At 44.2% G+C, this 12,500-nt stretch overlaps 1 protein-coding gene across 1 annotated transcript in view; it reads left to right on the top strand.

Moving 5' to 3' along the window:
* Positions 1 to 12,500, top strand: part of sned1 (sushi, nidogen and EGF-like domains 1) — a 127,099-nt gene that overhangs the window by 43,313 nt on the left and 71,286 nt on the right. The window contains 3 exon segments of the mRNA XM_062038678.1: positions 5,099 to 5,239; positions 5,438 to 5,600; positions 5,677 to 5,802. Of these exon segments, the coding sequence (XP_061894662.1) occupies positions 5,099 to 5,239; positions 5,438 to 5,600; positions 5,677 to 5,802 (430 nt within the window).

Here is a 12,500-nt window from a genome sequence, read left to right as displayed (position 1 = left end):
TTTTCTCAATGAACCGCAGCTCCTCAGTGCCGGCAGCATTCGTGCGCCATGCTTGACTTTAGGCATGACACATTTATCCTGCTTACCACAACAACGTGTCATTGTCAGTACATTTATACTGCTATACAAGCTGCACACTGACTCCTCTAACTTGACTTTCTGTACTAGTGTCCATTGACAAACTCATGCTTACAACACAAGGGAGGAGCAGCACTCGTGCGCCATGCTTGACTTTAGGCAGGACACAATTATCCTGCTACACACGTATAACCATGTGTGTGGACTCATGCTGCTATGGTATTCATCTTTTTCTCAATGAACCGCAGCTCCGCTGTGCCGGCGGCACTCATGCACTCTGGTGGCACTTCCACTACCGGGACTGTGCACTGCTTCAGACTGTCACAGTAGATGTTGGAATTCATCTTTCCTTGAATGAACCGCAGCTCGCCGGCAGCATTCATGCACCATGTCTGCCTGTAGGGAAGACACAATCATCCTGCTACACACGTTTTGGATGATACCACACATTTAGGTATCGATGTGATACCAAGTAGCTACAGGATCATACATTGGTCATATTCAGAGTCCATGTGTCCAAGGACATATTTCCTGACTTTATAAACATAATATAAATTTTTTTTCAACAAAAGATGTTGTGATGCCAAAAAATATCGACGTAATCTTAGTAGTATCGACTCGATACGTGCCTGTACTTGATATCATCACAGTGGATGTCAGGTGTAGATCCACCCGTGGCGTTTGTTTACATTTTGATGCCGGTGAGCTACGGTGTGTAGTGAAGCATGTTAAGCTATTCCTCGTCCTCCAGTGATAATGATACTTAGTATCGACTCGATACGTGCCTGTACTTGATGTCATCACAGTGGATGTCAGGTGTAGATCCACTCGTGGTGTTTGTTTACATTGTGACGCCGGTGAGCTACGGTGTGTAGTGAAGCATGTTTAGCTATCCCCCGTCCTCCAGTGATAATGGTACTTAGTATCGACTCGATACGTGCCTGTACTTGATGTCATCACAGTGGATGTCAGGTGTAGATCCACTTGTGGCGTTTGTTTACATTTTGATGCCGGTGAGCTACGGTGTGTAGTGAAGCATGTTAAGCTATTCCTCGTCCTCCAGTGATAATGTTGGTTAGTATCGACTCGATACGTGCCTGTACTTGATATCATCACAGTGGATGTCAGGTGTAGATCCACCCGTGGCGTTTGTTTACATTTTGATGCCGGTGAGCTACGGTGTGTAGTGAAGCATGTTAAGCTATTCCTCGTCCTCCAGTGATAATGATACTTAGTATCGACTCGATACGTGCCTGTACTTGATGTCATCACAGTGGATGTCAGGTGTAGATCCACCCGTGGCGTTTGTTTACATTTTGATGCCGGTGAGCTACGGTGTGTAGTGAAGCATGTTAAGCTATTCCTCGTCCTCCAGTGATAATGATACTTAGTATCGACTCGATACGTGCCTGTACTTGATGTCATCACAGTGGATGTCAGGTGTAGATCCACCCGTGGCGTTTGTTTACATTTTGATGCCGGTGAGCTACGGTGTGTAGTGAAGCATGTTAAGCTATTCCTCGTCCTCCAGTGATAATGTTGGTTAGTATCGACTCGATACGTGCCTGTACTTGATATCATCACAGTGGATGTCAGGTGTAGATCCACCCGTGGCGTTTGTTTACATTTTGATGCCGGTGAGCTACGGTGTGTAGTGAAGCATGTTTAGCTATCCCCCGTCCTCCAGTGATAATGGTACTTAGTATCGACTCGATACGTGCCTGTACTTGATGTCATCACAGTGGATGTCAGGTGTAGATCCACTTGTGGCGTTTGTTTACATTTTGATGCCGGTGAGCTACGGTGTGTAGTGAAGCATGTTAAGCTATTCCTCGTCCTCCAGTGATAATGTTGGTTAGTATCGACTCGATACGTGCCTGTACTTGATATCATCACAGTGGATGTCAGGTGTAGATCCACCCGTGGCGTTTGTTTACATTTTGATGCCGGTGAGCTACGGTGTGTAGTGAAGCATGTTAAGCTATTCCTCGTCCTCCAGTGATAATGATACTTAGTATCGACTCGATACGTGCCTGTACTTGATGTCATCACAGTGGATGTCAGGTGTAGATCCACCCGTGGCGTTTGTTTACATTTTGATGCCGGTGAGCTACGGTGTGTAGTGAAGCATGTTAAGCTATTCCTCGTCCTCCAGTGATAATGTTGGTTAGTATCGACTCGATACGTGCCTGTACTTGATATCATCACAGTGGATGTCAGGTGTAGATCCACCCGTGGCGTTTGTTTACATTTTGATGCCGGTGAGCTACGGTGTGTAGTGAAGCATGTTAAGCTATTCCTCGTCCTCCAGTGATAACGTTACTTAGTATCGACTCGATACGTGCCTGTACTTGATGTCATCACAGTGGATGTCAGGTGTAGATCCACTTGTGGCGTTTGTTTACATTTTGATGCCGGTGAGCTACGGTGTGTAGTGAAGCATGTTTAGCTATTCCTCGTCCTCCAGTGATAACGCACTTTGAGCTGCATTTTAAATGTATGAAAAGTGCTTTATAAATAAACATGTATTATTATTATTTTTAGTAATAGTACCCTTACAATTAGGGATGTCCGATAATGGCTTTTTGCCGATATCCGATATTCCGATATTGTCCAACTCTTTAATTACCGATACCGATATCAACCGATACCGATATCAACCGATATATGCAGTCGTGGAATTAACACATTTTTATGCCTAATTTGGACAACCAGGTATGGTGAAGAGAAGGTACTTTTTAAAAATAATAATAATAAGATAACTAAATTAAAAACATTTTATTGAATAAAAAAGAAAGTAAAACAATATAAAAACAGTTACATAGAAACTAGTAATTAATGAAAATGAGTAAAATTAACTGTTAAAGGTTAGTACTATTAGTGGAGCAGCAGCACGCACAATCATGTGTGCTTACGGACTGTATCCCTTGCAGACTGTATTGATATATATTGATATATAATGTAGGAAGCAGAATATTAATAACAGAAAGAAATGGGGGGAGGGAGGTTTTTTGGGTTGGTTCACTAATTGTAAGTGTATCTTGTGTTTTTTATGTTGATTTAATAAAAAAAAACCCTATACAGATAATAAAAAAAACGATACCGATAACTTCCGATATTACATTTTAACGATATTATCGGACATCCCTACTTACAATCACTCCAAACCAGTTCAATAACTTACCTCTTTTTCAGCCAACATTTTTTTATCCACTTCTTCCTCCGTAAATCTTGATACATATTGACGATGACCCGCCCTGCTATACTTCTGATTGCTCACAGCCAATCAGAAAGAAGGGGCGGTCTAAGCATGCCCGCCCCCAAAGTACCAAAATGAAACATGACAGCGCACAGACCGAGACAGCGCGCGCGCAGAAAGGCACCACGCGCGCACAAAACGAGACAGCGCGCGCGCGCAGAAAGGCACCACGCGCGCACAAAACGAGACAGCGCGCGCGCAGAAAGGCACCACGCGTGCACAAAACGAGACAGCGCGCGCAGAAAGGCACCACGCGCGCGCAGAAAGGCACCACGCGCGCGCAGAAAGGCACCACGCGCGCACAAAACGAGACAGCGCGCGCACAAAACGAGACAGCGCGCGCACAGAAAGGCACCACGCGCGCACAAAACGAGACAGCGCGCGCGCAGAAAGGCACCACGCGCGCACAAAACAAGACAGCGCGCGCGCAGAAAGGCACCACGCGCGCGCAGAAAGGCACCACGCACGCACAAAACAAGACAGCGCGTGCCCAGAAAGGCACCACGTGCGCACAAAAGGAGACAGCGCGCGCGCAGAAAGGCTCCACACGCGCGCAGAAAGGCACCACGCGCGCACAAAACGAGACAGCGCGCGCGCAGAAAGGCACCACGTGCGCGCAGAAAGGCACCACGTGCGCGCAGAAAGGCACCACGCGCGCACAAAACGAGACAGCGCGCGCGCAGAAAGGCACCACGCGCGCGCAGAAAGGCACCACGCGCGCACAAAACAAGACAGCGCGCGCGCAGAAAGGCACCACGTGCGCGCAGAAAGGCACCACGCGCGCACAAAACGAGACAGCGCGCGCGCAGAAAGGCACCACGCGCGCGCAGAAAGGCACCACGCGCGCACAAAACGAGACAGCGCGCGCGCAGAAAGGCACCACGCGCGCGCAGAAAGGCACCACGCACGCACAAAACAAGACAGCGCGTGCCCAGAAAGGCACCACGTGCGCACAAAAGGAGACAGCGCGCGCGCAGAAAGGCTCCACACGCGCGCAGAAAGGCACCACGCGCGCACAAAACGAGACAGCGCGCGCGCAGAAAGGCACCACGCGCGCGCAGAAAGGCACCACGCGCGCACAAAACGAGACAGCGCGCGCGCAGAAAGGCACCACGTGCGCGCAGAAAGGCACCACGTGCGCGCAGAAAGGCACCACGCGCGCACAAAACGAGACAGCGCGCGCGCAGAAAGGCACCACGCGCGCGCAGAAAGGCACCACGCGTGCACAAAACGAGACAGCGCGCGCGCAAAACGAGACAGCGCGCGCAGAAAGGCACCACGCGCGCGCAGAAAGGCACCACGAATGCACAAAACGAGACAGCGCGCGCGCAGAAAGGCACCACGCGCGCGCAGAAAGGCACCACGCGCGCACAAAACGAGACAGCGCGCGCGCAGAAAGGCACCACGCACGTGCAGAAAGGCACCACGCGCGCACAAAACGAGACAGCGCGCGCGCAGAAAGGCACCGCGCGAATGCAAGCAGGCGCCGCGCGCGCACACAAAGGCACCACGCGCGCGCAAAAGGGTGTCGCGCGCGCGCACGAAGTGGAGAATCAGCGCGCGATAACAGTTTTTACGCGCTTGGATTTTTGGTACTAATGTGACGCCATATTGAACTCACAACCTACCCATCTCAGGGCGGGCACTCTAACCACTAGGCCACTGAGTAAGTCACATGTGACTTTGACGCGGGCGCTGGGGACTGGTAGTATGACGGTACTACACTAATACTGGTATACCGTACAACCCTAATCTGCGCAGGTAAACACTTTCCAGGCGGTCCTCATCACAAACGGAGATCTTTCCTTCACCATATTCCAGTACAACAACATCACCTGGACTACCGGCAAGCACGCCAGCAGCGGCGGCGACCCAGCGGGCCTGGGAGGCATCGCGGCGCAGGTATGGTCCTGCATCCGCATCCGCCTCCCACAAGCCACCGCGGACTCCGCGGCCGTGGTTTGATGGGAAACAGGCGTCGGCCCTCTGAGACCTCCTCCTCTTCCTCCTCCTCCTCCTCCCTCCCTCCCTCTCTCCCTCCCTCCCTCACTCCCTCCCTCTCCTCCTCCTCCTCCTCCTCCTCCTCCTCCTCCTCCCCAGGCAGGCTTCAACGCCGGCGACGGCCAGCGCTACTTCAACATCCCCGGCTCCCGCACGGCCGACGTGGCCCACGTGGAAGGCACCACCAACGTGGGCTACCCGGGCCGCTGGGTCTTCCGCATAGACGACGCCAACGTGGAGGTGGGCGGCTGCAACAACTCAGGTGAGAGCGAGCGAGAGAGAGAGAGAGAGAGAGAGAGAGAGAGACTCTGGAAGAATGTTGTGACTTCCACCTGCAGCCTCGGTGTGTCCACACCTGAGACCGTGCGTGAATGGCGGCCAGTGCATTGACGACTGCATCCCGGGGAACCCCTCCTTCACCTGCTCCTGCTTGGCGGGCTTCACCGGCAGACGATGTCACATCGGTGAGTCACGCCCACACTTCCTTTTAATCACTATTGAGGGTTCGCATGTACCAAGGAACCTATTGTTATTGTAAGGTTTTATTATTATTATTCCGCCGCCACAAAAAACTCTAATTTGACCCACTTAACGTGCTTCAAAACTCACCAAATTTGACACACACATCAGGACCTGCGATCATTGCCATCTAATAAAAAAACCAAACCCCAAAAATCTAAACTGCGCTCTAGCGCCCCCTAGGAAAAAACAAAAACAAACTGCCTGTAACTCCCACTAGGAAGGTCGTAGAGACATGAAACAAAAACCTCTATGTAGGTCTGACTGAGACCTACATTTCATAATTTAACATCTTCGGGCAAAAACCAACGGGAAGTTGGCAATTTCCCCTTCAAGACAAAATTGTACTAAAAAAACTCATTTTTGCCTCTTTGAGCTGTAATTTGACCTTCTTAAAATACTTCAAAACTCACCAAACTTCTCACACACATCGGGACTGGTGGAAATTGCCATCTAAAAAAAAAAAACCGAACCCCAAAACTCCAAATTGCGCTGTAGCGCAATTTTTGAATAAAACAGAGACAAAACTGCTTCTCAGAGGAAAACACAGACAAAACTGCCTGTAACTCCCACTAGGAAGGTCGTAGAGACATGAAACAAAAACCTCTATGTAGGTCTGACTGAGACCTACATTTCATAATTTAACATCTTCGGGCAAAAACCAACGGGAAGTTGGCAATTTCCCCTTCAAGACAAAATGTAACTAAAAAAACTCATTTTTGCCTCTTTGAGCTGTAATTTGACCTTCTTAAAATACTTCAAAACTCACCAAACTTCTCACACACATCGGGACTGGTGGAAATTGCGATCTAAAAAAAAAAAAAACGAACCCCAAAACTCAAAATTGCGCTCTAGCGCAATTTTTGAATAAAACGGAGACAAAACTGCTTCTCAGAGGAAAACACAGACAAAACTGCCTGTAACTCCCACTAGGAAGGTCGTAGAGACATGAAACAAAAACCTCTATGTAGGTCTGACTGAGACCTACATTTCATAATTTAACATCTTCGGGCAAAAACCAACGGGAAGTTGGCAATTTCCCCTTCAAGACAAAATGTAACTAAAAAAACTCATTTTTGCCTCTTTGAGCTGTAATTTGACCTTCTTAAAATACTTCAAAACTCACCAAACTTCTCACACACATCGGGACTGGTGGAAATTGCGATCTAAAAAAAAAAAAAACGAACCCCAAAACTCAAAATTGCGCTCTAGCGCAATTTTTGAATAAAACGGAGACAAAACTGCTTCTCAGAGGAAAACACAGACAAAACTGCCTGTAACTCCCACTAGGAAGGTCGTAGAGACATGAAACAAAAACCTCTATGTAGGTCTGACTGAGACCTACATTTCATAATTTAACATCTTCGGGCAAAAACCAACAGGAAGTTGGCAATTTCCCCTTCAAGACAAAATTGTACTAAAAAGACTCATTTTTGCCTCTTTGAGCTGTAGTTTGACCCCCTTAAAATACTTCAAAACTCACCAAACTTCTCACACACATCGGGACTGGTGGAAATTGCGATCTAAAAAAAAAAAAACCGAACCCCAAAACTCAAAATTGCGCTCTAGCGCAATTTTTGAATAAAACAGAGACAAAACTGCTTCTCAGAGGAAAACACAGACAAAACTGCCTGTAACTCCCACTAGGAAGGTCGTAGAGACATGAAACAAAAACCTCTATGTAGGTCTGACTGAGACCTACATTTCATAATTTAACATCTTCGGGCAAAAACCAACGGGAAGTTGGCAATTTCCCCTTCAAGACAAAATTGTACTAAAAAAACTCATTTTTGCCTCTTTGAGCTGTAATTTGACCCCCTTAAAATACTTCAAAACTCACCAAACTTCTCACACACATCAGGACTGGTGGAAATTGCGATCTAAAAAAAAAAAAAACGAACCCCAAAACTCAAAATTGCGCTCTAGCGCAATTTTTGAATAAAACAGAGACAAAACTGCTTCTCAGAGGAAAACACAGACAAAACTGCCTGTAACTCCCACTAGGAAGGTCGTAGAGACATAAAACAAAACCTCTATGTAGGTCTGACTGAGACCTACATTTCATAATTTAACATTTTTGGGCAAAAACCAACAGGAAGTTGGCAATTTCCCCTTCAAGACAAAATTGTACTAAAAAAACTCATTTTTGCCTCTTTGAGCTGTAATTTGACCCCCTTAAAATACTTCAAAACTCACCAAACTTCTCACACACATCGGGACTGGTGGAAATTGCGATCTAAAAAAAAACCGAACCCCAAAACTCAAAATTGCGTTCTAGCGCAATTTTTGAATAAAACAGAGACAAAACTGCTTCTCAGAGGAAAACACAGACAAAACTGCCTGTAACTCCCACTAGGAAGGTCGTAGAGACATGAAACAAAAACCTCTATGTAGGTCTGACTGAGACCTACATTTCATAATTTAACATCTTCGGGCAAAAACCAACAGGAAGTTGGCAATTTCCCCTTCAAGACAAAATTGTACTAAAAAAACTCATTTTTGCCTCTTTGAGCTGTAATTTGACCTTCTTAAAATACTTCAAAACTCACCAAACTTCTCACACACATCAGGACTGGTGGAAATTGCGATCTAAAAAAAAAAAAACCGAACCCCAAAACTCAAAATTGCGCTCTAGCGCAATTTTTGAATAAAACAGAGACAAAACTGCTTCTCAGAGGAAAACACAGACAAAACTGCCTGTAACTCCCACTAGGAAGGTCGTAGAGACATGAAACAAAAATCTGTATGTAGGTCTGACTGAGACCTACATTTCATAATTTAACATTTTCGGGCAAATACCAACAGGAAGTTGGTAATTTCCCATTTAAGACAAAAATGTACTAAAAACACTAATTTTTGCCTCTTTGACCTCTAATTTGACCCCCTTAAAATACTTCAAAACTCACCAAACTTCTCACACACATCGGGACTGGTGGAAATTGCCATCTAAAAAAAAAAAAAAACGAACCCCAAAATTTAAAATTGCGTTCTAGCGCAATTTTTGAATAAAACAGAGACAAAACTGCTTCTCAGAGGAAAACACAGACAAAACTGCCTGTAACTCCCACTAGGAAGGTCGTAGAGACATGAAACAAAAACCTCTATGTAGGTCTGACTGAGACCTACATTTCATAATTTAACATCTTCGGGCAAAAACCAACGGGAAGTTGGCAATTTCCCCTTCAAGACAAAATTGTACTAAAAAAACTCATTTTTGCCTCTTTGAGCTGTAATTTGACCCCCTTAAAATACTTCAAAACTCACCAAACTTCTCACACACATCAGGACTGGTGGAAATTGCGATCTAAAAAAAAAAAAAACGAACCCCAAAACTCAAAATTGCGCTCTAGCGCAATTTTTGAATAAAACAGAGACAAAACTGCTTCTCAGAGGAAAACACAGACAAAACTGCCTGTAACTCCCACTAGGAAGGTCGTAGAGACATAAAACAAAACCTCTATGTAGGTCTGACTGAGACCTACATTTCATAATTTAACATTTTTGGGCAAAAACCAACAGGAAGTTGGCAATTTCCCCTTCAAGACAAAATTGTACTAAAAAAACTCATTTTTGCCTCTTTGAGCTGTAATTTGACCCCCTTAAAATACTTCAAAACTCACCAAACTTCTCACACACATCGGGACTGGTGGAAATTGCGATCTAAAAAAAAAACCGAACCCCAAAACTCAAAATTGCGTTCTAGCGCAATTTTTGAATAAAACAGAGACAAAACTGCTTCTCAGAGGAAAACACAGACAAAACTGCCTGTAACTCCCACTAGGAAGGTCGTAGAGACATGAAACAAAAACCTCTATGTAGGTCTGACTGAGACCTACATTTCATAATTTAACATCTTCGGGCAAAAACCAACAGGAAGTTGGCAATTTCCCCTTCAAGACAAAATTGTACTAAAAAAAACTCATTTTTGCCTCTTTGAGCTGTAGTTTGACCCCCTTAAAATACTTCAAAACTCACCAAACTTCTCACACACATCGGGACTGGTGGAAATTGCGATCTAAAAAAAAAAAAACCGAACCCCAAAACTCAAAATTGCGCTCTAGCGCAATTTTTGAATAAAACAGAGACAAAACTGCTTCTCAGAGGAAAACACAGACAAAACTGCCTGTAACTCCCACTAGGAAGGTCGTAGAGACATGAAACAAAAACCTCTATGTAGGTCTGACTGAGACCTACATTTCATAATTTAACATCTTCGGGCAAAAACCAACGGGAAGTTGGCAATTTCCCCTTCAAGACAAAATTGTACTAAAAAAACTCATTTTTGCCTCTTTGAGCTGTAATTTGACCCCCTTAAAATACTTCAAAACTCACCAAACTTCTCACACACATCAGGACTGGTGGAAATTGCGATCTAAAAAAAAAAAAAACGAACCCCAAAACTCAAAATTGCGCTCTAGCGCAATTTTTGAATAAAACAGAGACAAAACTGCTTCTCAGAGGAAAACACAGACAAAACTGCCTGTAACTCCCACTAGGAAGGTCGTAGAGACATAAAACAAAACCTCTATGTAGGTCTGACTGAGACCTACATTTCATAATTTAACATTTTTGGGCAAAAACCAACAGGAAGTTGGCAATTTCCCCTTCAAGACAAAATTGTACTAAAAAAACTCATTTTTGCCTCTTTGAGCTGTAATTTGACCCCCTTAAAATACTTCAAAACTCACCAAACTTCTCACACACATCGGGACTGGTGGAAATTGCGATCTAAAAAAAAAACCGAACCCCAAAACTCAAAATTGCGTTCTAGCGCAATTTTTGAATAAAACAGAGACAAAACTGCTTCTCAGAGGAAAACACAGACAAAACTGCCTGTAACTCCCACTAGGAAGGTCGTAGAGACATGAAACAAAAACCTCTATGTAGGTCTGACTGAGACCTACATTTCATAATTTAACATCTTCGGGCAAAAACCAACAGGAAGTTGGCAATTTCCCCTTCAAGACAAAATTGTACTAAAAAAAACTCATTTTTGCCTCTTTGAGCTGTAGTTTGACCCCCTTAAAATACTTCAAAACTCACCAAACTTCTCACACACATCGGGACTGGTGGAAATTGCGATCTAAAAAAAAAAAAACCGAACCCCAAAACTCAAAATTGCGCTCTAGCGCAATTTTTGAATAAAACAGAGACAAAACTGCTTCTCAGAGGAAAACACAGACAAAACTGCCTGTAACTCCCACTAGGAAGGTCGTAGAGACATGAAACAAAAATCTGTATGTAGGTCTGACTGAGACCTACATTTCATAATTTAACATTTTCGGGCAAATACCAACAGGAAGTTGGTAATTTCCCATTTAAGACAAAAATGTACTAAAAACACTAATTTTTGCCTCTTTGACCTCTAATTTGACCCCCTTAAAATACTTCAAAACTCACCAAACTTCTCACACACATCGGGACTGGTGGAAATTGCCATCTAAAAAAAAAAAAAAACGAACCCCAAAATTTAAAATTGCGTTCTAGCGCAATTTTTGAATAAAACAGAGACAAAACTGCTTCTCAGAGGAAAACACAGACAAAACTGCCTGTAACTCCCACTAGGAAGGTCGTAGAGACATGAAACAAAAACCTCTATGTAGGTCTGACTGAGACCTACATTTCATAATTTAACATCTTCGGGCAAAAACCAACGGGAAGTTGGCAATTTCCCCTTCAAGACAAAATTGTACTAAAAAAACTCATTTTTGCCTCTTTGAGCTGTAATTTGACCCCCTTAAAATACTTCAAAACTCACCAAACTTCTCACACACATCAGGACTGGTGGAAATTGCGATCTAAAAAAAAAAAAACGAACCCCAAAACTCAAAATTGCGCTCTAGCGCAATTTTTGAATAAAACAGAGACAAAACTGCTTCTCAGAGGAAAACACAGACAAAACTGCCTGTAACTCCCACTAGGAAGGTCGTAGAGACATGAAACAAAACCTCTATGTAGGTCTGACTGAGACCTACATTTCATAATTTAAAATTTTCGGGCAAAAACCAACAGGAAGTTGGCAATTTCCCCTTCAAGACAAAATTGTACTAAAAAAACTCATTTTTGCCTCTTTGAGCTGTAATTTGACCCCCTTAAAATACTTCAAAACTCACCAAACTTCTCACACACATCTGGACGGGTGGAAATTGCGATCTAAAAAAAAAACCGAACCCCAAAACTCAAAATTGCGCTGTAGCGCAATTTTTGAATAAAACAGAGACAAAACTGCTTCTCAGAGGAAAACACAGACAAAACTGCCTGTAACTCCCACTAGGAAGGTCGTAGAGACATGAAACAAAACCTCTATGTAGGTCTGACTGAGACCTACATTTCATAATTTAAAATTTTCGGGCAAAAACCAACAGGAAGTTGGCAATTTCCCCTTCAAGACAAAATTGTACTAAAAAAACTCATTTTTGCCTCTTTGAGCTGTAATTTGACCCCCTTAAAATACTTCAAAACTCACCAAACTTCTCACACACATCTGGACGGGTGGAAATTGCGATCTAAAAAAAAAACCGAACCCCAAAACTCAAAATTGCGCTGTAGCGCAATTTTTGAATAAAACAGAGACAAAACTGCTTCTCAGAGGAAAACACAGACAAAACTGCTTGTAACTTCCGGTAGGAACGTCTTAGAGACA

Source organism: Entelurus aequoreus, linkage group LG27 (genome assembly GCF_033978785.1).
Source record: "Entelurus aequoreus isolate RoL-2023_Sb linkage group LG27, RoL_Eaeq_v1.1, whole genome shotgun sequence".
Classification (NCBI taxonomy): domain Eukaryota; kingdom Metazoa; phylum Chordata; class Actinopteri; order Syngnathiformes; family Syngnathidae; genus Entelurus; species Entelurus aequoreus.
Note: the sequence above shows the minus strand (reverse complement) of the source record. Positions and strands in the feature narration are given on the sequence as shown.